Below are 26,879 nucleotides of genomic sequence, written 5' to 3' on the forward strand. Positions count from 1 at the left end.
CACGGAACTACCAGATGGGTGACAGCTGTCAAGTGGTTTGCTTACAAAACGGCTACAAACAACCAACCATGGTTCTGTACCGTAGCTTCCCCATGTTAAGTTCGGTTCAAATATTTGAAAATTTGATTAATTGTCTTTACCTTCGCAACCAAACTGCCAGCGTCTTCGCCGTCTTTCTTGCTAATCCTTTCCCGACCCAACCCTCGCAAGAGTTTTCCACCCATTTGACGGCTTGTTCAATTAATCGATCGGGATAATTTAAATATGCACCACGATTTTAAGGCCCACGCAAACACAACCAAATTCATCAATTATTCACATCAAACACAGCTTCTTTGCCGGCTGGTGAGAAAGACAGCTTTTTGTTCAAGTCATTAAAGGTTCCCTCGCAGCGAAATCCTTGTTTGCCTTTCTGTGCTACCTTCCCGCCGCTGGGGAGGGTGGTCACATGTGTGCGCGCAAGTATACATGCGTTCCGCTGCTGATCCGCGAATCGCTTACTGGTCGGGGGACGTCCCGTCTTGAACCTCTTGCCCCCAACCCCAGAACTCGCTGAACCATTTTCCGAATGCCTAGCGCCGATACCTACACGAACATCTCAATATCCTGCAGTGGAAAGTTTCTTGCGCGCTCTCTCTCTCTCTCTCTCTCTCTCTCTCTCTCCCTCTCTCTGTGCTGCGATAATTGCCGTCTTGAATAAATTATAGATAAAGGCAATTTATAGGCACAATAAAGACAACGGCAGCAGCGCACCAAAGGAGTTTGGCGCATTTTTACACCAACAAGCAGTTTGGTGGTGGTGAGTTTTTTGCGCCAATGGAATTTTCCCAGTTACCATCGGTTTCGGGGGCATTCTGGGCTGTTTTATTTCAAAACCCCCCCTCGGTTTATTTTGCACACCCCCCCTCCTTGGGAGAAACCCAAACAAACTCTGAGGCACAGGGAGGCCAGGGCAGGAAAAATCGATTACCGCTAATCCGCTCATTAAACTTCACTCCTTCGTGCTTCTTTTTGCGGAGGTCGTTAGTGAGTTCTTGGGCTCACGACAAGGAAAAAAAAACCTTCATTTCTTGGGCGAGTTTTTCCGGGGCACACAACCCCTCTCTCCATCTCACGCACCCCCCCTCAGAGGTTGGGGTTACTTTTTTCGGGCTAAAGGCAACATGCAACGTCGTATGCTCCTTTCCCACTGTCTTCGTGTTCTACCCCATTGCATGTAAGGAAGTCTGTCGTCTCAAGACACACATGAGTGTGTGTGTGTGTTTACATATGGAAATGAGGCCAAAATGAGGACAGACGACGTAGTGGGTGGTGGTGGAGATTAAAAACTTTTCCCTCCACCTCCCTCCCTCCGCGGGGTGTAACCCTTTTTTCGTTCATCAATTAATTGACGCAGTGTACGAAAAGTGTGCGCCGAAAAAGGTTTATACACATGCAGTTCGAAAAGAGGGGGCACCAGCGAACGATTTTTACGCTCCGCAGCACAAAATAAACATATCATAAGGGGTTGCCGACGCCAGCGGGAGTACACACCCATGCGCCTTTGCTCGAAACTTTTCCACCCGACCGTAGGAGAAGATGGAAATTAAAAATCATCAAATTTCGTCTGCCAAAAACCCGCTCGGAAGCCGTTCCTTACCCATTTTTTAAATGCCACCCCTCCTTGGCAAGGGACTGAACCAGTTTAATGATTGGTAAACATTTATATCCATCCTATTGTGCGGGGAATCGTCATGTGGAATGCTTTACTCGTTACGGCACCCGTCCAATCACGCCCCTCGCAGCCAGTGCAGGCCAAGTATTTTAGAACGGGACTTCTCCTGCAAGTAAAATTACGTACATTCTGTGCGTGACAGTTGACAAATCGTGCATTCCGTACCTTATAGCCTAACCACACTCTCTCACACACGCATAAGCACAGCAAAGGATTCGTAAAATATGTCCCCAATTAAACTGTAATCAAGGTAACCCCATCTTTATCTGCCCAGCAAACTGTGCATCGCCTCGAAAGATCCTCCAATGACCGATTGTGAATGACTCTCCCTCGCTTGGGATATAAAATGCCTGATGAAATTATCGACAGTTAAACAGCTATTAAACTTTGACCCAACACTGGACACCTTTGCACTGACCGAAAAAAGGGACGCTGTATCCAGGGCGGCAGAAGAATTCCCAAACCACCAAGATGAAGTACCTGAGCAAGACACAGAACGAAACAATTTATCAACCATTTTGCGAAACAACGTAGAAAAAAAGCTTCCATCATGAAAAACTAATGATAAATCTTTTACAAACGAGCCGATCTCTGTCTCGGTGTTGTCCCTCTGTGGCGAAACGATGCAGCATAAATTATGCTCAACGATCCAGCCTGATCGTGGCGGCAGCTCTGGATGCCTTATACAACGACTCCACGGCAAACGCGGTGCGCGAAGATATCATAAAAATATCCACTTTATGTAAAAAGGTAAAAATGTGTTCACAAAAAAGCACGCAAACACACTCACACACACACACATACGCTACATCAAAAGGAAATGAAACGACCAAGATATTATCGAACGCGAAGCATTACCGCGAAGGGCTCCTCTTGTTTTTTGGGTACCTGAGGTCAAATGCAAGCGCTGGTATATGTTTGTGTGCGTGGAGAGGGAGAAAATTTCAAGAAAAATGTTCATAATCTGATTACTATCATTACTGCTGTCTCGCTCTGTCCGCTCGGCAGCTCGTCACGTCCAACGGCCTGCCACCAGCGCAAAACGTCAGGAGCAAACGCGACTGCCGCAAGTTCAATCAAATGACAGCAGAACAATAGGCCCTGCGGGAACAAGTTCTCATGGGTATTAGCTTTCCTCCAGTGCTCCAAAGTTTACACACAGACACACGCACACACACAACCACCAGCCACGGTACGGTAACGGTTCTGCATCATGTTGTCAGCCGCCGGTTGATGTGGCCGCATGATGCTTAAAGCTAAACGTCATTTGGCGGCTCTGCTGCTCGCTCGCTCGTCGAAAAACGCAATGAAGCTCGCTCACCAGAAGATGCGATCTGTGCTGTTGTGTCTTTGTCTGTCTGCCAGCTCCCCGCTCTATCTCTTTCGCGGCGTTCTTTTTCGCGATTTTTCATCCCCCTTCCGCCATTGGCTCTTTGTTTGTTCAGCTGAATAGAAAGCGCACACAGATCAGAGCACTTGGTACAATACACATATACAAGAGCATTTGTGTGTGTGCACGTAAAGCAATGAGCAAATATGAGTGATCTTTTGACATTTAAGGTTCCCTCGTTCTGCTTCACCCAACAATTGCCCGAGAAGGTTCGAAAGCTTACCACCCCCCAGACGATGAGCCACCGCCGTCCATGTTGGCTGTTGGGTGTGTGCCCACTTTTGCGGCCATTTTAAATCAACCCACTACACCGAGACCGAGGCTTGATTTATCGATCAATTAAACATTGAACAGGGGTCTAATCGCTGTTATAGTTTTCTGCTCCCCGGTTCGGGGGCATTTATCTTCCGATAATTCACAATTAATTGCGTTCGATAAGTTGAGGGTGCCCGCTTAAGCACATGCGCCCCTCATCCCCGGGAAAAGGTCGAGCGTAGCGTAATTGCCGGAAAAATTCAACATTCCCAAACCCAAAAAGGCGGAGGAAACTCGGGACCCGTTTTACCCCATTCCCGGTTCCCAATGTCCCTGCCGTGGTCGGGTTTGGGTAAGGAGGTACGTACTATCGTCGGGTAAAAGGACCAGCTCGTTAGTTTTGCGTCGCACTCCTCCCCGGGAAAGGATATGGATTTGCGACTGGGGTATTTATCGTAAACTAGCCACCCGGTTGCCACTTCCTGCCGGCCCCAACCACGGCCGAAAGTCGTCTGAACATGAACGCCCGAAATGAAGACATCTTCCCGTACTACTCCGCGCACTAAATAAAAGTTATTCTTCCCCATCCCGCCGATCGGCCATGGGGACGATCATTGCTCTTTTATCTCTGCCACAGACACGACAGAGCGCGGCGGTGGAACTGGTGAAGCTCGGGATAGCAACACGCATTTGTTGCACACCACCCGGTCAAGGATCAACATCCGGCTAAACCTCTGTCTCTAAACACTGTCCACACCACACCGGCACAGTGGGTGGAGACAGGGAAGGGAGGCAGTTGTACCTCTCTCCTATCGTCGGTAATGATGATGGCAACCGTCTGCCGATTTGGGTAGGAAAAGTTTGCCTTTTCCCCATTCTCAGCCCATTTTGACAGATTTCTGTCTCTTCTGGTGAGCGGCTCTGTGTCCTTCCGAGCCGAGGTCAAACGGGTTGAACTGGCCCCTTCATAGTTGCATGACTTTAATTGCATGATAATGCACTCTTCCTCTTGTTTCTCGGGCGAGAAAAATGGGGTTGAGAATAAAGGCCAAAAGCATGAACAGCTCATCCTTCTGTGCTGTGATTAAAGCAAATGGCTTTTTCCAACTCAAAGGGAAAGTGGTTTGCAAATTAATATTTTTTTTTCCCACAAAAAAGGCAAAAAAATGCCCCAAAAATGAATAACACACCATATTGACGATCAAACGAATTTCTAGATCAATGAATAATCCCGAAATCGAAAATGAAATTTTTCGACTGTTTGGTGGTAATAATTCGGCACAGTTCGACCTTTCCCATCGCAACAGGGGAGGAAGGAAAGCCAGACACAAACCCAAGCACAAGGAAACGGCGGCGCACGAGCGGCGAAACGAATTTCACCCAAATCATCGTTTCATCCGCGACTGCACGCAGCAGGTCGGCCACTGCCGTGCCATTGTAATTCTTCACGCACGAATACGCATTTTATTGCACTCGTTTGCGGTGCAATTAAATCTTCCGTAACGAGAAAGCGAGAAATGTCAAAAAAGCGGACCAGACTATCACGGACCGCACGGACGGTCGGCTTTGCGTGGGTCCACGCCGAAAGTCATTGTACTGCGGGCCTGCGGGTTGTTTGTACTTTCCTTGAATGCCGTCAGCCGGCGACCAAGGATGGGACGCGCGACGCTTCATCATCGACGACACATTCTTAACGCGCGCGCACGGACGTTATAGCTAATTATTGTAAATAATGAAAATGAAAGTGACTGGAACGGTCCGCCAGGCGCAGGGGCGTACGCGATAAAACGGTCACACCATGGGCATGGATCCTTGGACCACCCAACCCAAGCGGGAGTTTATTTCGAGCGTCCCGATCGTTCGTGAGCGTGAGTGCAGCGAGCAGCGGGCATTAGCTACACAATCACAAAATGTTGCTCGCCGGATTCGCTCACACGCCAGATGAAAGGTCTGTGCCGCCTTTACACAACAAACCGCTTATTCCGCGAGAGTTTATCGCATCGGCTGGTCGGTTGAAAACATTGTTTTTATAATTTATTGATCCACACACACACAGACACACAGACACGACACAGTGGTAGACGTTGTCAGGTGCCTGGGGTGATTGTGTCTGGGCGGAAAACAACTGCTAACTGCGCCGCCACCCCAAACTGAGCACCGAGCGGGCATTAAGAAAATGGGAAAATAATTGATTATGCCTATCTGTATTATTGTCAGGCGGTCGTGCGGGGATGTTCTGCTTTTCACACCTTGCCCACCGCTACCGCCTAGCAAATGGCGAACGGCGAACCTTTGCAGAACTAAACTCCGACCTGTCGCTCTATTTTTAACATTTTCAACTCACAAATAATCCCCGTTTTGCACAAACCACGCCAGCCACCGCCAGCGACGACGACAACAGCGAGGGCAAGAATAATACAACACACTACATATCTCACGGCTATAAATCGATGAAGAAAGATCGAAAAGTCGGAGTTTTTCGGTTTCTTGAAGATTCTGGTGCACAGCGCTGATTCGGAGGTCACGCGTCACAATCCATTACGATACAGCGGTGCCGACTGTTGAAATCGAAAACAACAGCAGCTTGTTTTTATTTTTTTCTTCCCTACCGCTTGATACCATTGATTGATTTCTGCCGTACAGCATGACACACAGCCGCGTGAAGGACCCGCGGGTTGTCGAAGGTCTACCAGCAATCAACGAACAAATCAAAATAATTCCTCAAAACTTTGACCTAGGGTTTTGGGGCCGGTTCTTACCTACAAACCGAAGGCGAAAAAGCAACAACCAATTCCTAAGACGTCAGAATCGTAAGACGTCTATCAAACCGATTTGTGTCGATTTCGACAAGTCAGTCGAAAACTTTTCGAGGTCAAAACACGTCTAGCCGGGGAAGTCAAACATCAAACATCCGCGGAGCAAAGTGGACGCCTGGTAGTTGGTAGTTTTGTGTGCGATGAAACTTTATGAACTATTGATTGTTACGATTGAACTCGAACGACAAATCAGTTGGCAAGCACAAAGGGCACAAAGGCGTTTTTTTTTGCATTTGACCTTGTTTTAATGGGGTTCATCGCGTTGCTGTTTCTATTTTCTCAAATCCTTACATTATCTGCGCGGGCCATCAAATGCCATCACACCCGACACCCGGCCGTTGGTTGGGCGATGATCTCTAAATTTGACATTTCCTCACGACCCAAGCCGACCGAGATCGGTACCCGGTTGAGCCCTTTCGCCGAGGGCCACTTTCACAATCACCGCTCGAAAATCTCTTTTCACAAACAACTGTAAACAAACATGGGCCCCTGTTTCGGGGGCTCTTGTCATTCGTCATCATCGTTCTGGCCACCTGCCCAGCCGTGGGGCGGAGATGTTCGGGGAAGAACAACCGGATCGGTGTCGCAATTATTCGTTCAATCCGGCACCGATTCGAGAAAGAGACAGAGAGAGAGAGTGTGTGAGTGTGTAGTAAATAAAAGAATATATTTCATTTTATTGCTCCACCACCGCCGCCTGGTCCGATGCGGCAGATTAGATGGGACGGTGGATCGACCAGTTTACGAGCGGAAACACATACACGGGCGGATACAAAGCAAACCGTACACCCCGCTGGGTGGTATGCCAGATCGTCGTCGATGCGCTTAAATATAGCGTGAGCACACTCGGTGACAAAAACTTAGTGCTCACTTAGTGGCACAGTCCGGCGTGAAGAGGAATGTATTAATTAATGTGTAATTATTCTCGAGCGCGAATTTGGGATCAGATCGGGCCCAATTTCCACACCCCCTGCCACCCGGCTGAACGAAGGGGAAGGGCCGACGACGATCGACAAACACATGGTGTGTTCGCGTTCGTTTGCGCGGCGGGAGAGAGAGAGAGACAGCGTCAAGTGCGATAGTGATGAAGTATTTTAATTAATTAAATTAAATCGCAGCTATTTCGCCGCGTGTCACAAGCGCCGGTCCGGTCGACACACAGCACTGTACAGAAGCTGCAGTTGGTGGAGCAGTGCGCCATGGTTTAATCCGCACGCGTGCATTTTCGTTGCAATTCGTTCGCGCCACAGCCAACCAATCGGTTAGCCGTTTTTATTCGCTTCTCTCCTTAGCGAACTTTTTGTGCGACTCCTGTGTGCTGTTTCGGAGAACGAAGAAGCTTCCGCTTCCTTTAGCAACCTTTTGCTAACACTAACTAATTAAAACTTTCCACCTGCACGCTGCGTGAATGCTGTGCTAATAATCTTGGTTTTAAGTTCCGCAGTTCGCTCAAAACTTTGCTTCCATTCGTCAATCTTTCATGAACGCGAATGAGCTGGCCGCAACAAGAAAACGGAACCATTTTCTTTTTCACTGCCCAACCCTCACTCCACTAAGGCACAACTTTAGCCTTGCCGGTCAAACAGTTAAAGCGAACCACTTCCGGTTGAAATGTCAGCAAAAGTGAGTTTCCATTCGTTTGAGCCGGTCGGAAACAGTTGCCCGGTCGGAGTCGTTGGCGCTGGCGGACGGAAAATGATGAAAGCTTTCCATATGCCCAATTTGCATATTAATAGGTGAAAAGCCTCGATATTGGGGATGGGGCAGATTGTGCGGTCACGTCCGAAGAGGGAAGAGGGGGCAGGAAACTACACCCAACCTAAAAAGCCCTTCTCCCCACGGGTTATTAATTTGTTTATTACACTCATTATGTGAAATTTATTCCCGCTCGCGGAACTTTCGCGTCGTGTGTGTGCGGATTTCTGATAGATGGATTCGAGTGACCACTCGACCACCGGCCACAAAACGGGTCATCCCGTCCCACCGGTCGCAGCGAGTCGGACTTTTGATTTACAACTATCGATATCCTGGAGAGCGTACAGCGCGGCTGCTTGCTCCGGCTGCTTGTAATTATACTTTATGGCACTGCAGTGTACCGCCGGTCGGTCCGGTTGGGGGGAATCGGCCAACAAAACACAGTGGCTAGCTCCGATTTTTCGCTTATTGAAGAAAGCAGTCGAAGGGAGCCGGGACTAACAGGGAACCTTCTTCGATTTGAAGCACTGCCGCGCAGCACTGGTCGCCGGCTCTCGACGGGACAGCGGTGACCCTATCAATATTCCTATCGTCATCGTCAGCATTAGGCCATTTGTCGTACAGTCTGTGGACTGTGGCACAGGCGACAACGGCGTGTTTGAGTGGCATTAATCATCCAATCACCGCGGTGCTACTACATGTCAAAAGCAAACAATATCTAATTAGCTGGAAGCGGCCATCTTGGTGCGCCGCCGCAGCCCTCGAGGACACGAGGACGACAATGACGAAACAGATACCGCGTACCGCGTGCTCCCCTGCTGCTCCTGCTGCTCCTGCCGATATCGAGTTGTGATTATGCTACTTTGCTATTTTTGCTCCATTTTTCTGTTCTTTCTCCAAAACATACACTTACCCCCAACAACAACATCGGCAGAGTGTGTCCTGTTTTACCTTCGATGTCCTTTCGTTCCTTGCAAGCGGAGAAGAAGGTGAAGCAAGCGGTGAGATTTCGAATAAAAAAGCGTGTTCATATTGCCCGGAGACATGCAACCCCATTCGGGTGGACAAAAGATGGTCCCCTGTTTTTCCTCGCAGCAGACCAACGAACAACAACCGAACGATCCCGTACCCGCACCACGGCCATATTTCATTTTCCATTCGCATTTAAAACCACAAATACGGCGAAGCTTATTATTAAAAATGTTAAACTCTGCCTTAAACACCCACCACACCACAGGGCCGTTATTGCCTCGACTCGGCAAGAGGCAAAAGTAGCACGATGGTCGGAAAATGGACACCAATTTAATGGAAGGCAAGTTTTCCCCGAACCACCGCACCGTGGCGTGGCAAACAAAAACCCGATTGGAAGGATTTTCTCAAGACATGACAAGGCGCCTAACGATGTCCAGCAACGGAATCGGATGATTTTCTTTCAATTTTCCCCCGACACACACACACACAAAGCTACTAATTGGCGCGCTCGGGGTAAAGCGGGTCAAACACTGCGCGCGGCTCTGTGATGCCAATAAATCGAATCGAAGCGAAAAAAACAACAACCGCATGGGTGTGATTTAATGCCACCGAAACAGCAGAGAACACACACACACACATAAACGGCTCACAAATACCAACACGCAGAAGGGCACGCTCTCAGCGAATTCAGTCCATTCTAATTAAACGCAATAATGTGACAGGACACATTTTTAATCTTTGATCTCGACGACGATCCCTCCCTCCTCCGGGCAGCGCTACAAAAGAGGGAAATGTCGCCGGGAATGTGCCACAATGTGCAGCACATACACACACACACACACACAACACAACGCTCGAACCGGGGAGGGGGTTCCTCCCGGGGTGCGATCGCAAGTGATCGCAACCGATTCGTGACGGCAAACATGCGTTTTTTGCGTGTGCGACACAAGACACACGAGGCAACCGAGCTTGTACCGTCGCTCTGCCGCGAAATGGGTTATTTATATACATTGATACAAAATTTACACAACTATAGATTTCAATGTAACGACGTGTGTGTGTGCGAGGGGAAGCGAAAAGCGGGAATGAATTTAAATTGGCCAACCGTAGCGCGAACGAAGGTTGCCGTGCGAATCTGGCGGCTTAGTGTGTGCGATCATCCCCTTGCTTCATCATCCCCCGGAAAACATCGCCCCTTCTCCTCGCCATCGCACATTTCAATAAACTAATATTATAAATATATTGTCACCCGAAGGTTGCATGCCCGGTTTGCTGCACTTGTTGTGTCTCGGCAGACGGCAGCTGCGAGTTCCCTGCGTCTAGGTTTGGCGCGGTGTGGAAAACTCGGCTCCTCGAGTGACATTTCTTTGTTTACGCACACGAACACGCACACGCATCGCGGAGTTGCAGGAAAAGCGTAAAGCACGCACACACACACACAGAGTCGCACCGAAGCCAAGCCGTTGCTAATGCAAAATGTTCCACGACAAACAAACGCGCAGAAAGATACGCAGCGAGCAAACAGGCATGAGCGAACGATCGCTTCGACTTCGATGTCGAACGCAACCGTCGTCTGTCGCTTCGCGTACCATTGCGCGACATTAATTAATTATTGCGCGACATATTTATAAATTCGATTTCATTCCCGCGGCTCTTCGATGGGCGGGATGGAGCGGGATTGGAGAGGTTAATAACATTTCGATGACACACGGCGTACGGCGTTAGCGATGCCGTTGGCCTTATACGCGCGCAATCGATCTATTTCCAAACGGAAAGTGAAAAGTCGCCCGACGCACCGACGTCTTGTGCACCCGACGCCCGCCACCGGGGTAATTAAAATCGAAAAATCACGCATTCGAACTCATCATCATCGTCGCCCGGGCCCGGGCCGGGCGTCTCTTTCGCCGAATCTCAATCTGCCATAAATCAGCGTGCGCAGGCACCATCCTGCGACACGGCAATGTTCTTTCGGTCTGCCATCTCTGCGCGTCTTCAAGGCCACCCACCCAAACGCGATAGAGACGAGAACGAGATCAAAAGTGGCACATCAAGGATCTGAAATCTCTCCCCACCCCCTCCCCACCCAGCCCCGGGTCGCGTTCACTCTCCTTAACGATAATTGATTACATGACATTTATCAATCACGACGTCACGCGGCCATCCCTGTGTTTTACCCCCAAAGGCGAAAGCCCTCTGTTTACACTTCAATAAACCGTCATCCTTTCCAGCGCACATCCTCCTTCCGGTCTCTGTGTGAGTATGTCCTTGGGTATCTTTATGCGACATCCGACGACAAAATCAAATAAATCCACCCTCTCCGCGGCGAAGTGAAAGTTCCACCCGGAATGGGAAAAATATTGAAAATATTTCATCAAACCTACCCAGTGCTCGGGCTACTTCATCCGCTGCCGTGGAAAAGCGGTGACAATTTCGTCAATTTCCCTCGACCCCGGGCGTGCCAATTTCATAAAGGTTTTCCGCCCCAGCCCTCCCTATCGCGGATGTGTCTCTTTCGTGTAGTATAAATCATACCCTCGAGCAGGCATTAGGGGTGCGGTGGGTGTGGGTATAATGCGTACCATAACGGAGACATTTCACCCTCGGTCGTTCGGTGCAGAGGAGAAGAAGAGGAAGAAGCAGGACGGGGACGCATAAATACGAAATAAATAACCTGTATCCCGCGAATATTTTACAACGACCGCGTGATCTTCGTCGATAGGGAAGAAATAAAGGGACGCGGCTTCGGGAGAGTTGTTGCTGCGGATGGAGGTGATGGTGCAAAGGAGAGAAAGGTGAAGGTAATAAACAACTGACATGTAGATTAGACCACACGAGACCACACGAGGAACGAGGAAACGAAGCAGAGAGTGTGAGAAAGAGAGAGAGATTAATAACAATATTCCTTCCCGTCCGAAGGAAAAACGGCAAGTGAAAAGCGGGCACTGAATATCAAAGAAAGGAAATGTAGCTCCTCCTTCTCCTCCTTCGCGGGCCCATATCGAGGGGGTGGATATCCGGATTGCTGTGCGTTTTTTTTTTCATTTTGCGCAACCCCCGGATACCTTTCTTTCCTTATTATTTCATTCATTTCGGGTTAGAATTGCTTTCAATAAGGAATTTATGTGATTTCCACCGAAAATGGCATAATCGTCACCCTCCCGGTTTGGATGACATTTGCATGCCCTTGTAAAGCATGCATTGTTAAACCCCACACGAAACAAAAAAGTACACAAACTCCGTCCCCGTTCCCCTCTCTCTCCAGCTAAACTGTCTTACCCTTTCCCATTCCATCGCGGCGGGAGTTAGGGAAGAAAGGTGAGAGCGTTTGTTAATAAAAATCCATATTTATTTATGGCGCGTTTGTAGCAACGCAAAGGGAGATGCCGCTTTAAATGGCCGAAAAACGTTTGCTTCCCATTTTTATTGCCAATGCATGTCGATGCCGGTTCGGTTTTTTTTTCTTTCTGTGTAAAATTATTCCCCCCACTGCGTTTCCCAAAAGGATGCCACCACCACCCACCCGCCGCCCTTGTTTCGGCGTGTGATCGTTAGGATGAATGTTTAATATTTCCATTAGTTTTGCGCCATTCGGGCCGCGTTTCGTGTGTCCAAACGGTGGGGTGGGGTGGGGAGGGTTGAAAACTGTCATAAAATACGCTTTATCAATACGCGCAACACAGAGTTGGAGTGCTGAAATGCGTGACATTGAGAGAAGCGTCCCACAACACAAAAACGAACCGTTTTACAGCGCGCGTTGTTGGCAGGCAAAACAACCGTATCAATTCAACTTGAGCAGAAAGGAGTAGCGGAAAAGAAAGAAAAGCGAAGAAAATGAGCCCACTTTTCGCTTTTCGCCCCACACAGGCCATCGACACACACAGCAGACAACGAATTACGAATTCATCCAATACATCGCGGCTTCCGAAAAGTGAATTAATTAGTTCTCATTTAGCTCGCGCGCGCGCATGGGGAGTTGGACTGACGATAGATGGACTGCCTTTTTTTCCTGGGGATGGGTAGCTGATAAACCCCCCCAAAACACGCCGACTTTGCCCTTCGCTCGTTGTTTGTCTCTTTCCACACAATCGTCTCTTTTTCCCAGAGCATGGGGAACTTTCCGAAACAGAACAATGGTTTGTGATGTGGCAGAAGCAAGAAAAAAGAACACGCAGGTCTATTTAGCCGGCCAAGAAAAGATCGGGTCGATGAAGAAATGATTCTTTTTCCCACTCACAAGGTTAAAACAACGTGCGAAAACAACGCACACACAAAAAAAAACTGCTCAAGCCTCGGTTCCGTTTCGCGGCGCTCGATTCTTGTCTAGAAGACACTCCAGATCGATCAGAAAATGGAGGGTGAATAAATTACGTGCCCTCTTTGGTTGGGTTGGGGGGAGGGGGTTCGAGCAAACCTCCCAGCAAACACATTTTCCCTCCGTGCCCTCTGGTGTGCCAATCGGGAGGACCTTTCCGTTCAGATTATTTTTATTAGGCGGTATTAGTTATTCAATTATCGTAACTTGCCACCAGGAAAAATGTCTCTCATTCTCTCTCTCTCCCTCTCTCTCTCCATTCCTCCACCCCGGTGCCTTTCTTTTGCTAATGCAAATTCCGCCACATTCCAGCAGTCATTTCCGAAGCCAAACACTCCTAATCCCGCCCTCGATTGGCTTCCTTCCATTGCTTGGGCGAGCAGCACCGAAACCCAGCTGTTCGGTGCTAAATTAGATGGATTATGGGCTGGCCCGCCTCTGCCTCGGCAGAGTGTTTGTGGTGAAGATTTGCGCCTGGACGAGATTTTCCGACGCAGCGCGAATAATTAAACCCGAATGCCCGAATGCGCTTTCGTCCGCCTTGCTGCCGGTGGTGGTGGTGGTGGTGGTGGGTTCATCGATTTCGCTTCACCAGCTCTCCACGCTCTCACACACACACACATTCGGCACTTTAATTGCAAGTGACACTCGCATCACACGGCCCGCTGCCCACGGTGACGTTGGCGCTAAATCGGTATTAATTATTCCAAAATTTCAAATTATTTCATCACCTCATAATTAAAAGCTTCCCCATTTCGCACGCTGGCATTATTCCGGGCTCCGGGCGACGAGACGATTTGAACGCAAATTTTACAACGTCGTTCGAATGACCATTTCAATCCATCTCCACTGTCCCACTCTAGCAGCTGCTGCTGCTGCTCCTGTTGCTCCTCCCGCTGTTGGATGGTACGGGTGGAGTCATAAAAATAATTTAGTAATAATGTGATACTGGCTGCAAGTGCACACGCGTACACACACACCCATCCAGGGATGCATTCCGGCTGCTTCCCAGTCACACTGATTCAGTTCGTTTGGAATCAGATCTGCCTCTCTCATCCCGACACTCTAGCCCCAGTCCCAACCTGGGGTCTTGTGTGACTCAACCCATCGACACATTTTCGGGATCATTACGCTCAGTGCAGTACGATGTAAAACTTAATGAAGTGATAATTCCGAACGATCGCTACATTTTAAAATGCAAAATGTATGCTTCTGCAGTACGAAATGGAATCATTTCGGAACCAAGGGTGGACACAGGCAGGGAACTGGACGCGTCTCATTGAGTTTATCGTTTCCTTTCCCGGGTGACAGGTGACTCCAGAGGACATCCACCAATTGGCTAGCGTAATTATAGGTCACTCCGTGTCGCAACTCACCAGCAGCCACAGCCAAAAGCAAATAACTTTCTAACGATTTGTTAATGAGAGCCTCGGTAGTACAACAACATGTATCGCGACACGTGCACACTTACTAATTGAGCCGCCGAATGTGCAAACATTGCCGATCAATACGCGACCGATCGCCCCGAGGGTGAACAAGTGCTTCAGAAATTGATTGAACCTGATTTATAATTACTTCGCCCATCGTCGTTGGGCACACTTTGTTCGATTGTCAATTTCAATTAGGGATACGGGCGGGAGGGAATCCGCCTAAAGCAGCCTACAAACGGGCAAAGAAAATAATCAAATCCTGTCAGCAAAGGTTTTTTTCTGTATGTTTTTTTCGCCCTCGGGCCTCGAAGCGTGCCGTTGCGTCCCTATTGCGATTCGCGCGCAACTAAAAAAACAATGCGCGGTGTTGAAGCGCGAAGATATTGTGCGAAGAAGGAGCGTGGTACGACGAACACAAAAGACACACCAGCGGTTTTGTATGCATTCTCCCTCCATTCACCGTATTAATATCAAATAAATCTGTTGTTGTTTTTTGGTTTGTTCGATCCACCGAAGCTGCTGCCGTGATTAGTACGCGTCGCCGCCCAGGGGAATAAATGCTCTGCGTACGAATGCCGCTCGAAGCTACCTTTTGCGGTGCGCGTTTTGCTGCTCTACAAACAAAACACACACAAAATCCACCCAGATCTTCACCCCGCCGAATAAGGAAGCTGCTGCACTTACACTCCCGTAACTGCATTTACCCTTACTTGCAATCTGCGAAGGGTTTTGCTGTCTGCCATCTGCCCTTCCCGGCAGCGAAATTGAAAAGAGATTCATAATCAATCAAAAATATTACATCAACACCGCGGGGCACAAGGCACATTTCCACCGTCAGACACACACACAATCGAAGGATTTCAATGCTATGGCACGGGCGCTGCTCCCTATCGAGATGCAAATGGAAAAAAACAGACCAAATCCCTTTTTTTCGCTCTCTTTTTGCTACGAATCTCTTACAAAACTGCACCGCAAAACCTTCGGAACCGACAGTTTTTGTTTTTGGCTCTACAGGGAATGGTTTTTTTTATTTTCGTGCCCTCTTTTCTTTTCCCCCGGATCTCTGACGATATCGGTTGGGTGGCAGAACAGAAAAGAGCGACACATAAATACAAATGACAGACACATTTCGCTGTAATTACTCAGCCATTGCTCTCGCAGACCCAGCAGCAGCAGCAGCATTAGACGATACACCCAGCAGACAGTGAACCAGTCTCATCGGAAACGACTCCTTCACTGAATGCCATCTACCGGAAGAGCGGTCCAAGGAGGCAAGCGATTACAAGCAAACCCATATCCTGCCTTCGTCTTCCGTTTGATGGCACCGGCGTTCCGGCGCACAAGACTTCATCAATCGGGCGAATCGGGCGAGCCTTTGAGATTTCTGGCTCTCGATTTGTGAGTGCTACTGCTGCTGCTGCTGCTGATGCTTCTGCTGACTTCCGTTTAATGACAGACGACGCTGGGCCGCGCGTTTGGGATTTGCGTGCTGTTGGCCAATTACGTGCGCCCGGGCCCTCGGCGCCTCGGTCGTTTTGCCCTCTGCGTGCGCTAATGACTAATTTGATGGGATCCCCGAAGCCCCGAAGAAGCCCGAGCTCCGTGCCTGCGGGTTGATTGATTCTTCGAATGGAACCAGGCCGCCACCCGGTACCCCCGGGCAAGTGGTGGCAAGTATCGTTGTCACTTCGCGGAATTGGGCGTTTGATCAAGGACAAACGCACACTGCAGCGTCACAGATCGTTAAGATGCTTCGGGTTTCGGGTGTTTTGCGCCCTGTTGCAAAATGACATCGACGACCGCCAGTCATCACACACACACTCACAGCACGGGTGTAAAACAAAACCGCTCGCGGGGAGGAATCGACTTTTTACGAGACATGTGATTTATAGGTATTCGCTTTTATGATCCCCATCTCGGAGGGTTTTTTTTTTTGCTGTTTTGCTTGTCTTTGCTTGACACAGAGGCCAATGGGGACGAAAATAAACTCCACACACACACACACACCCTATCGGGGCCATGACCCTCGCCGTGCCCACGCGCCCACCGAGGACATATACAGCACGCGCAGCACTGTCTACTCCCGAGCTGTCAAATAAAGTGAGGTTAGAAAAATTACAACCCTACCGTTTAAGTACCCACCACCACCACACAACACTCACTCACTTACTACAATGCTTTCGAGGCGCAAAATGGCCGCGTTGCGCCAAACGCGCCGATCGGTGAAAATCGATCAAAGTCATCGCTGAGGGCGAATGGGATCGCTTTAATGCCATCCGGTCCTTTCGGGTTGAAAATTGCATCCCAAAGAAGGATGCAGGTTATGGTCGCGATTAAAAATGCCAATTAGTTCCGCACGTTTTCTGCGCTCATTTCGAACCACGAACGCATCGCGAAACTACGTGCAGTGCTGCTTTTCTGTATGTGTGTTGCACTGTTTAATAGCTTCTTCTGCTGCCGTCTGCCATCATAATCGCACGTCTCATCTCAACCCGAGCGCGCCCCCGAGAGCATAACGATGATGGGAGCTTCAAAGGCAGAGGAAATAAAAACTCGAATCGCAAGAGAATCGCGAAATGGCAAAAACGGAACAAGAAACGGGCCTCCTCACCCTCCGTTCCCTTCCCCACGGTTGATGGTGGGGAAGATATGGATGGAGTCGTTTGATATAAATTTTATAAAAGCTGAACGAACGAATAAATATAGATTGGGAGCTGGAGATAGACTGCCGGCGACCGTGGGCACGGTTTCTCCCCGGTGCTTCCAGTCCCGGGTTGGCGGTGCCTTTTCGATGTCCGCCCTTTCGTCGCTCCAATCGGAGGAGGACAGGCGCACTGGAAGCCTTCGGAGAAATCCGACGATGCCCTTCGTGCGTTTTGTTTCCCTTTTGCTCCATTCCCGTCACGCCATTGGACGATAATGCTCGGTGTGCCGATGTGCATATGTGCGATCTGTCTTCTTTCCCTGAGTCCTTTTCCCTCGTCCTCCTCGGCCCAGAAAGTCGAGCCTCAAGGGCTTCTTCTGACGTACTTTGTGCTGCGCTGTTCCCTTTTAACCGATGACGACGTCAACGACGATGAACACGATGATGATGATGATACACGTTCGTATAAAATGTAGATTTTGAAGAGCAATATTTTTATCCATCTTCTTCATGCCGTCTGAAATTGACCCTCGAGCGGTGGGTAGAGGTGGCAAAAAATATATGCGCAAAGACGTGCACCATCGCGCGAGGTGACGCCCATCTCCGGTCACTGATTGTGTGTTGCTGTAGTTTCTCCTGCCATTTTGATTTCCTCGCCATCACTCGCAACGAAGGATACCCACTGGGGAGTTGTTCAGATTTGGTTTCCTCCTCGTCCGCAGCCATGCCACGGGCTGGCCCAATGTCGCTGGTTTATATGACAGATGTATACTAATTGCAGGTGCAGAACCGGGAATGCCATCCTACGGTCGACCGGACGGTGATCTCAGCGACGACCGCATGCAGCAAATCCTGTCCGAAGCGTCGATGATGAAGCGTGGCGAACCGCCGACGCCACAACAGCAGGCCCACCACCAGCAGCAGATGCGAGAACAGATGCAGCTCCAGCAGCACCAACTGCAGCAGCTTCATCTCAGCGGACTGGACGACTCGACGCAGCACAGCGACAACGACTCCAAGTCGCCGCACAATCGCGACGTCCACTCGCCCTTCTCCAAAGACTATCTCGGCGGCCGGCTCGGAAGCACCGGACGGCCCAAGAAGTACGACAACGACGACATCTCGCAGGACAAGATCGCCAAGATCTACCAGGAAGAGTTCTCCAAGCTGATGCGCAGCCCACGAGACTTCCCCAAGTAAGTATACCCGCCGGCGGCTAAGAAGCTGCGCCCAACTGATGCATGATGGGTGGGATTGGATTTTGCTATAACTGATCGTTAGTCTTCTGTTTCCACATTTCCTCAGCGGTGCGATGCCTCCCGTGGATCGCCCACAGGACGACAACCTGCGGCTAGCGTTCGAGGCCTACCATCGGGAGCTGGCCAAACTGCAGCAGAACGCTTCGGCCGGCCTGCCCGGTATGCCCAACATTTCCAACCTTCCCAACTTCTTGGCACTCCAGCACCAGCAGCAGCAGCAGCAGCAGCAGCAACAACCACAGCAACCGTCGCAACCTTCCACCCCATCCGGACAGCCGTCGACTCCTTCGCAGCCATCGCAGCATGCCGCGACCGGGCTGAACGGTGGCGCCGTGCAAGACCTATCCCTGCCAAAAGAGAAGCAATCGTCCGCCTCCAAGCTGAACGGTACCATATCCGATGCCGATTCCGATGCCGACATGAGCCAGAAGGAGCTGGACGACAGCATGAAGCACAGCGCCTTCAGCCTGGTCAAACCAAAGCCCTCGGAACCGTCGGGCATGTGTACGCCCACCACGACGGCCTCCTCGGCGGCCCCGAGCCCCATCGGCAACAGCATCCTGCCCCCGACAATCACGCCCACGGACGACTTCTCCGTGGCGGCCAGTCCGCTGCAACGGATGGCATCGATCACCAACTCGCTCATCACGCAGCCGCCCGTCACGCCACATCACACGACGCAGCAGCGCCCGCTGAAAGCCATCCTGCCGCCCATCACGCAGCAACAGTTCGATCTGTACAACAACCTCAACACGGAGGACATCGTGCGGCGCGTCAAGGAGTCCCTCTCGCAGTACTCCATCAGCCAGCGGCTGTTCGGCGAGTCCGTGCTCGGGCTGTCGCAAGGTTCGGTCAGCGATCTGCTCGCCCGTCCGAAGCCCTGGCACATGCTCACCCAGAAGGGCCGCGAACCGTTCATCCGCATGAAGATGTTCCTGGAGGACGAGAACGCGGTGCACAAGCTAGTCGCCAGCCAGTACAAGATCGCGCCGGAGAAGCTGATGCGCACGGGCAACTACAGCGGTACGCCCCAGCTGCCCGGCATGCACCTGCCGAAGCAAATGCCCCCCACGATGCCGAAGATGCTGAGCGACTCGATCAGCAAGCTGCAGCAGGATCAGCAGAAAACGCTGCTCCAGCTGCAGATCTCGCAAATGCAGCAGCAGCTGCCCAACGCACAGGCTGCCCAAGCCGCCGCGGCCGCTCAGCATCAGCATCAACTGGCCGCTGCAGCTGCTGCCGCAGCCGCCGCCCATCACGCGGCCCAGGTGCAGGAAGTCCAGCGCCACTCTGCCCAACAACCGCCCTCCTCCTCCTCCTCCTCCTCGCAGCCATCGCCGCTCGGTGCCATGGGCGGCTCGCAGAACTCCTCCGCACAGCAGCGACCTCAGCAGGCCTCGCCCCAAACGATGCTCCTGACGCCTCCGGGCATTCCTCCCCAGCATGCCATCGCTCTGCAGGGCCATGCCGGCGCGCCAGACAAGAAGTCCTCCATCATGATGCCGATCCACTCGCCCGTCCCGCAAGGTCCACCCGCTTCCGTGGGTCAGCACGCGGCCCAGCCGGGCGCACCCAACTCGATGCGCGGCTCGCTCCACCAGCACATCTCCCCGACGGTGTACGAGATGGCGGCGCTCACGCAAGATCTCGACACGCAGGTGATCACGACCAAGATCAAGGAGGCACTGCTGGCGAACAACATCGGCCAGAAGATCTTCGGCGAGGCCGTGCTCGGGCTGTCGCAAGGATCCGTTTCCGAGCTGCTGTCCAAACCGAAGCCCTGGCACATGCTGAGCATCAAGGGCCGCGAACCGTTCATTCGCATGCAGCTGTGGCTGAGCGACGCCAACAACGTCGAGCGACTGCAAGTGCTGAAGAACGAGCGACGCGAAGCGAGCAAGCGGCGTCGATCGACCGGCCCTGGAGGACAGGACAATAGCAGCGACACCTCGAGCAACGACACGTCCGAGTTCTATCACTCCAACTCGCCCGGCCCGGGGTCGGTCGGGTCGCAAACGGCTCCACCCAACAAGAAGCAGCGCGTACTGTTCTCCGAAGAGCAGAAGGAAGCGCTGCGACTCGCATTCGCCCTCGATCCTTACCCCAACGTGCAGACAATCGAATTCCTGGCCAGCGAGCTCGGCCTCTCCACCCGCACCATCACCAACTGGTTCCACAACCACCGGATGCGCCTGAAGCAGCAGGTCCCGCACGGGCAGCCCTCGGAACCGATCCCGTCGCGCGAAAACCAAACCGGAGCCCCCTTCGACCCGGTGCAGTTCCGCGTCCTGCTCGGCCAGCGGCTGATGGAGATCCAGAAGGAGCGGCTGGGACTGAGCGGCATGCCGCTGCCCTACCCGCCCTACTTCGCCGCCACCGCACCGGCCACCAATCTGGCCGCACTGATCGGGCGTGGATTCATGCCGGGCAGTGAGGCCGACCTGGCGGCACTCAACAAGAGCATCAGCGAGCAGATGAGCGGCCTCGACCTGTCCATGCCATCGACGCTCAAGCGCGAGGGCGACGACGACTACGAGGATGACGCCGAGAACGAAGAGGAAGCCGGCAGCGGGCACCTGAGCGATTCGGAATCGATGGACAGCAGCAGCAAGCGGGGCGGCGACGAGGACGATCTCAGGACGTCCCTGTCGCTCGCCAGCCTGCAGGCCATGTCGCGGATCAGCCGCCGCAAGCCAGCCGCCCCGCAGTGGGTCAACCCGGAGTGGCAGGATCCGGACAAAAAGCCGGCGTCCGCCGCCACGGCAGTCTCCAACATTCCCTCCTCCGTCGCCGCCAAGAAAGATGCCGCCGATGCCATCATCAACGGGGTGTGCGTTCTGCAGCCGCCGGACGGTGTGCCCTCGGTGCAGCAGCGCTTTGCCGCGGCCATGGCAGCGGCCGCCGCAGCCGCCGTGGCGGCGGCCACCGGTGCCGGAGCGACCGTGCCTTCCCAAAGCCCCGACGACCCGTCGAGCGACGCCGAACACGAGGAGGATGACGCCAAGTCGACCCATTCCAAACACTCCTCGTACGGGTCGGAAGGAAAGCTGGACGAGGAGCGACCCCGAACCGCGCACGATCCCGAGTCGGAATCGGAGGCACCCTCGGACACGTTGCGGCCGGCGGAAGATGCGTCGGATGCGGCGCAGGAAAGCAACGGCAACCGATCGGGTGCGACCAGTCCCGCCGGTTCGTCCGTCACCGTCAAGAAGGAAATCCTCGACGACAACCACAGCGATCGATGGGATGCGTACTAAAAACCCAACTCCATCCCCCGTTCATCGCGGTTCTAAACCGCATCTGTGGGACAGTGCAGGCGTGCGTGTGCGTGTGTGTGTCTGGCAGTGGTGATACAGGACGCCGGTAGCCCAGGTATCAGTGCAATCAAAAATGGACGCATCCAAAATGGACGTTGGACAAACGAAAAGTGTCACTCCCGAGCGGGGCGAGCGGGCGAGAGAGGCGACAAATGCAGCAAACAAAACCAAGAGAAAGTAGACAGCGTCAGCTGGCGCTGTATGTGATTGTTCTAAACCTTCTGTTTTCCTTTCAATGCTCTACCTTTCGCTCTATTTTGTTTCGACCATATCGCAACATCGATCGCAACAAGCGTGATACGATCGCACGGGGTACGATCGCAAATATTCTTTCAAACCTCCCAACACTTGTACATAAAGCATATGTTCTTGTAAAGCAAATGTATTCCCCTGTTTTTTTTTTTTTAATTCTGTTTCCTGTTCTCGCTATCCTTTATCACTGTAAGAAGACTGTTAAAAGTGAAGTTTTAAAAACAAATGAATAACCAGATGTAAGGCATTGAGCCATTGCAAGCGCAGATCGCTAGCAACAGCGCAATACAAAAAGAGCTACAAAGCAGGCGGGCTCGGTTAGCCGTTAAGACACGTTCAATATTTAAATGAAACTATGGTTTAATTGTACGGAATAGCACGAATACAAAGAAACGAAGCGCGCTTCGGCTTATCGGTTAGGTTTTATTATGCTTACGTTACTCCTTTTCCTTTGCTTATGTTTTACATAGTTTATAGATCCAGCGATCCAGCGAACAGCAGGGCTTAAGTCGTGAGTTAAGGCATCTCTCCGCCTTCCGCTAGCGGAGCGGGAGCATGGAACGAAACGAACCGAGCGACGACGCTCGTGAAATGCATTTATATGTTTTTTTTTAAATCAAATCTTGTAGATATCAACAAACGGACGGCGCAGCGGTGGGAATGGAGTCATGCAAAGAAAATTCTAATAAACGTACTTAGCGAGACAAAAAAAATGTATGCAAAAACAAAACCATAACCATTACAAACCATACACAGAAGGAAAGGCAACATATTCAAATCCCGAAATCGCGTTGGACACGGCCAAGGAGCAAATCAAAATAACTCAAATCGTATTTAAGTATATGAATCAATCAAAATTTATCCAACCTTTTTGGAGCACGAGAAGGACGATCAGTACCGAGGGAGGGTGAGATATTTTAAGACAAAATTACACACTTACGCGCTCATAAACTTCGGTCATGCGCCTGTTTGTGCGCTATTCTCCACGCACGACAAGAAAAGGGCGATTTGTTTGTTTTGTAAATTGTATTAATCATAACTTCAGCCCGCCCACAGGCAGGTGGGATCGTCGAGTGGGATTATAGTTAAACAAACATATGCACACACACACCCAACCACAAACACACACATTATACACGGACTTGTACACAAATACAAACTGAAAAAAGGCCAAATATATTGTTAAAGTCTAAGTAATTGATAGCATTACAAAGTAGTAAGGACGGTGTTGAGGTACGGTTTTGCTGTCGGCAGGATGCTGCGTTGTGCATTCGATCAGTCCAGCAGAGGGAAGCGACTCCTTAGTAGAGGGGAGCCGCTTACATCAGGGTTTTTTGCTTCCTCCATTAGTTATTGTTTTATTTTCGCGCCCATGCGTGTGACTGCCCGATTCCACACACCGGGAGGGGTAGGAAAGGTAGCCGTGTTTTGTTGTGTTGTTGTTTTCCTCCTTTAGCATCGATGAAGCGATCTCAAATTTCATACCAAATATATTTAACAATATAGCGCAAGCAACACTTTTACACACATAAACACACAAACACACACCGAGCACAACACTGGCTAAGGCTGGAAAATGGCAACAAAAGATGGCGAACGCGTTTTCGCCAAAAACCCACGTTTTAAAAGGCTAAAGTGTTTCCTTTCTCCTTTACAATTACTTTCCTCGCCACCCGACGCGTGGGTTTGGAGGTTGTACATTGCCCTGTACATACAAAGATGGATCGTAGCCACACACGATCATTGGATCATTGGATCATCCCTTTTCCCGTTGCTTCCAGTTGAGCCCCCCCCCCCTCACTGTATGAATTGAATCACTCCAACTCCTCCCATCTTTAACGTAAATGATGATGAAATGAGTAGCAAAACACAACCCCCGAGCAGCAGCAGCAATGAAACGCATATCCCGAATTTAGCGAAAGCAAACGGAACCGATCAGCAAAATCGGTTGAATGTTTACGCATTTAGTAAGAGATACACAGATACAGAGATAAATACACATTTTAACATGTTTGCGGGGACGAAACCGTAGCTCGTAAGCAGTGTACATTTCAGAACCGTACGTAAGCCGATAGAGATCCTGGGTTTGTCCAGGCAATGCTCCTGGAGGAACTGATTTTAGTTTTTACCTTATTGTGTATCCCCAACCGTGTATTGGTGGCGTTTATTGTTAAACGAAATAAACGCACAGATACACATCCTTGCTTTTCTTGCATACTTAAAGGACGTTCGAACGAAGCAACTGTTTAACAAATTGTTTCGAAACGCCGGAATGCAGAAAGCAAGCGAGCGTTAAGAAAAATGGCAAATGGAAGGCATACAAGAATAGCTAGCAAAAGGTTCAACTTTTTTTTAATACATAAGTAAATCGAAACAAATTTAAAGTAAAACACACAAGTAATGATAAAATGGAATGCAAAAAAAATGAAAAGAAAGAGACGAAACATAAAAGAAAAGCAAATTAAGAATACGTAAAAGTGAGCTGGGGAAAGTGGTTGAAGAGGACGAGAAAAAAGGGTAACGAAATGCAATATTATGAGCGAACGGGAAAACCCATTGGAAGGAAACAATAATTTTATGCAAACAACAAAACAGCAAACAACAAAATGTGAAAAGCTGATCAAAACAGCACAAAAACAAATGCCCCCCTCATTGTAGTATGTAAAGTAGAAAAGCAAGCACATTTTGTTAACTTATTGTCCGTAAGTCTTCTATTGATTAGTTCTTAGGGTGAACAAAGCAGAATCTTTTGCACAACAACAACGACGACAACAAGTCCCTTCCAATAAGTCAGCCCTTCCCGGCTTTGCAGGACTCGCGACGCAAGCAGGGTGCAAGGACGACAGGTTGTTGTTTTCGTTTTAATCGGTTAGGTTTCGTTTCGTTTCCGGTTGAATTTTTGTTGGGTAGGGGGTACTTTAACCGTTTTGGGGGGCGATCGATCGAGATCGATCTGTTGCATGTGACGGATCGTGTACATAAGAACGTTGGCGGTGAGTTTTGGTTTGTGTTTCAAATCAGCGCATATACACACAGCGATAAGGTGAACGTGGTGTTTGTTTCACAAAATTAACCAGATCGAGTATTTAGAAATGTCTCAAGCCAACCAGCAAATCATAAAGTTTCCTTGATGGAACACAAAAAGGGAAAATAACAACAACAAAAAAACGAAAATTGTGCAGTAACATTGTTTACAGTAATTTAAACTTGCCCAAGGTATAGTCAAGAGTCGGAAGCAAATGAAGGATAAAGCTAATGTATTATTAAGTACGCTTAACCAGCGTGTTTCGAGAGTAACGTAGTAATTTATCGAGATTCATTCGGCTTCAGGAAGGGAAAATAAATGAAACAAAAGCCGCTGGAATGTAGGAATGCAAAACACTTTTCGTTTCGTAATTCAGTCGAGTCGGTTAGGGTTAGTTGCTGAAACCCCGATTCCACGGTACAACACACAACACGCACATCCACATCAACAGCACACACACACACACATGCACAGACAACTCAAGCGACAAGAGCAAAAACAAAAAAAAGAAACAATGCTACAGCAAACAAGCAAACATAAATAAAAGCGAAACAATAAACAAATGTCTAGGGAAGAAAACGAGACGAGGGAACACGGGAAGGCAAACAAGGTAATGCAAATTGTAAATACTTATTATCATATCATTATATTATATTGTATTGATTAATATTATTAAAACAAAACACACAAAACACACAAGTAATGGTAATACATTATTGCATTGAAGATAAAAGGAAAAACAAACGCGGTAGACAAACGGGTGGATAACGCCCGCAAATGCGTGCAAAACGCGGAAAAAGCGCATAAATACACACAAGTTGTAGCGAAAGACGAAGAAGAAGAAGAAGAAGCAGACCGACGTACAGCGTACAGTAATGGAAGTATAAATTATATTGTCTTCTTTATGAATTTCTATACAATAAAAGGAAAAATAAAATATTATCTGTAATGAATAATATAAAACAAAACATGATGCAGTTGTTATTCTTCGATCCTATCAAAAGGCATTGATTTGCAGTTTAACATCCGAAGTAATTGGTTGTAATTGATTTTGCTTGGAGATTGCTCGCGTGAAATAAACACTTTTTTTTTATTTTTGAGCAATCATTTCGCTCAAAAATCATTTTCTAAACCATAATTGTGGTACTGCCCCCAACGAATTATTCAAATTTAAATACGCGGATGAAATCGACAGTAGCGCCATCTGCCGCTATCGTGTGTAACTAACAAGCGGCATCTATTTTTCGGTCTTAGCCCACACGCAGTTTAAGGTCTCACATACAGATGGCGCAACTTACTTTCGACTCTGAACAATAGGTGGCGCTAGTATCTTCAATTTTTTTATAAACTAATTGATAGGCGAATTTATAAAAATGATACAAAAAACAACGAAGAATCTATATTAAATAAGAATGTGATTTACATTGAAATTAAAAGGGATTTTTGATACACATTAATCAATACGACACTATATCGAACATGCTCAAGTGCCTGATGATTGAAAACAATTCCTTTCCATTCAAGTATACTCTCGTTCAATGTTAAGGTTATATTCAGCAGGTTTTTATTGTTACATTCATAAATGTTTCATTCTGTTTGGCTTTATTTTTCTTTGCCGCAACGTCCAACTTCCCATTCAATGGGCGGTGCGAAGGGAATGCAAGAAAGCAGATCACATCACCCAACACACAAACACACCAGCGCTGCCCCGACTGACTGGCCCTTGCCTTATCAGCATCGCTCTCTGTCGCTCGATGTACCTTGCGAGTGGTTTTGTTCGCCTGATAGCTGGAAGATC

At 49.5% G+C, this 26,879-nt stretch overlaps 1 protein-coding gene across 14 annotated transcripts in view; it reads left to right on the forward strand.

The window, feature by feature from the left end:
* LOC3290433 (homeobox protein cut) overlaps positions 1-25,821 on the forward strand; it is a 169,516-nt gene extending 143,695 nt beyond the window's left edge. For 10 of the 14 annotated variants that reach the window (XM_061650831.1, XM_061650830.1, XM_061650835.1 and 7 more), the window contains exons 7-8: positions 18,010-18,424; positions 18,510-25,821. In XM_061650831.1, the coding sequence (XP_061506815.1) occupies positions 18,010-18,424; positions 18,510-21,744 (3,650 nt within the window). In that variant the 3' untranslated portion in view covers positions 21,745-25,821. The remainder of the gene's footprint in view (positions 1-18,009; positions 18,425-18,509) is intronic. The other 4 variants (XM_061650836.1, XM_061650837.1, XM_061650838.1 and 1 more) reach the window with 1 other exon arrangement.
* Positions 25,822-26,879: the final 1,058 nt, after the last annotated feature.

This window comes from Anopheles gambiae, chromosome 2 (genome assembly GCF_943734735.2).
Source record: "Anopheles gambiae chromosome 2, idAnoGambNW_F1_1, whole genome shotgun sequence".
NCBI classification, from domain to species: domain Eukaryota; kingdom Metazoa; phylum Arthropoda; class Insecta; order Diptera; family Culicidae; genus Anopheles; species Anopheles gambiae.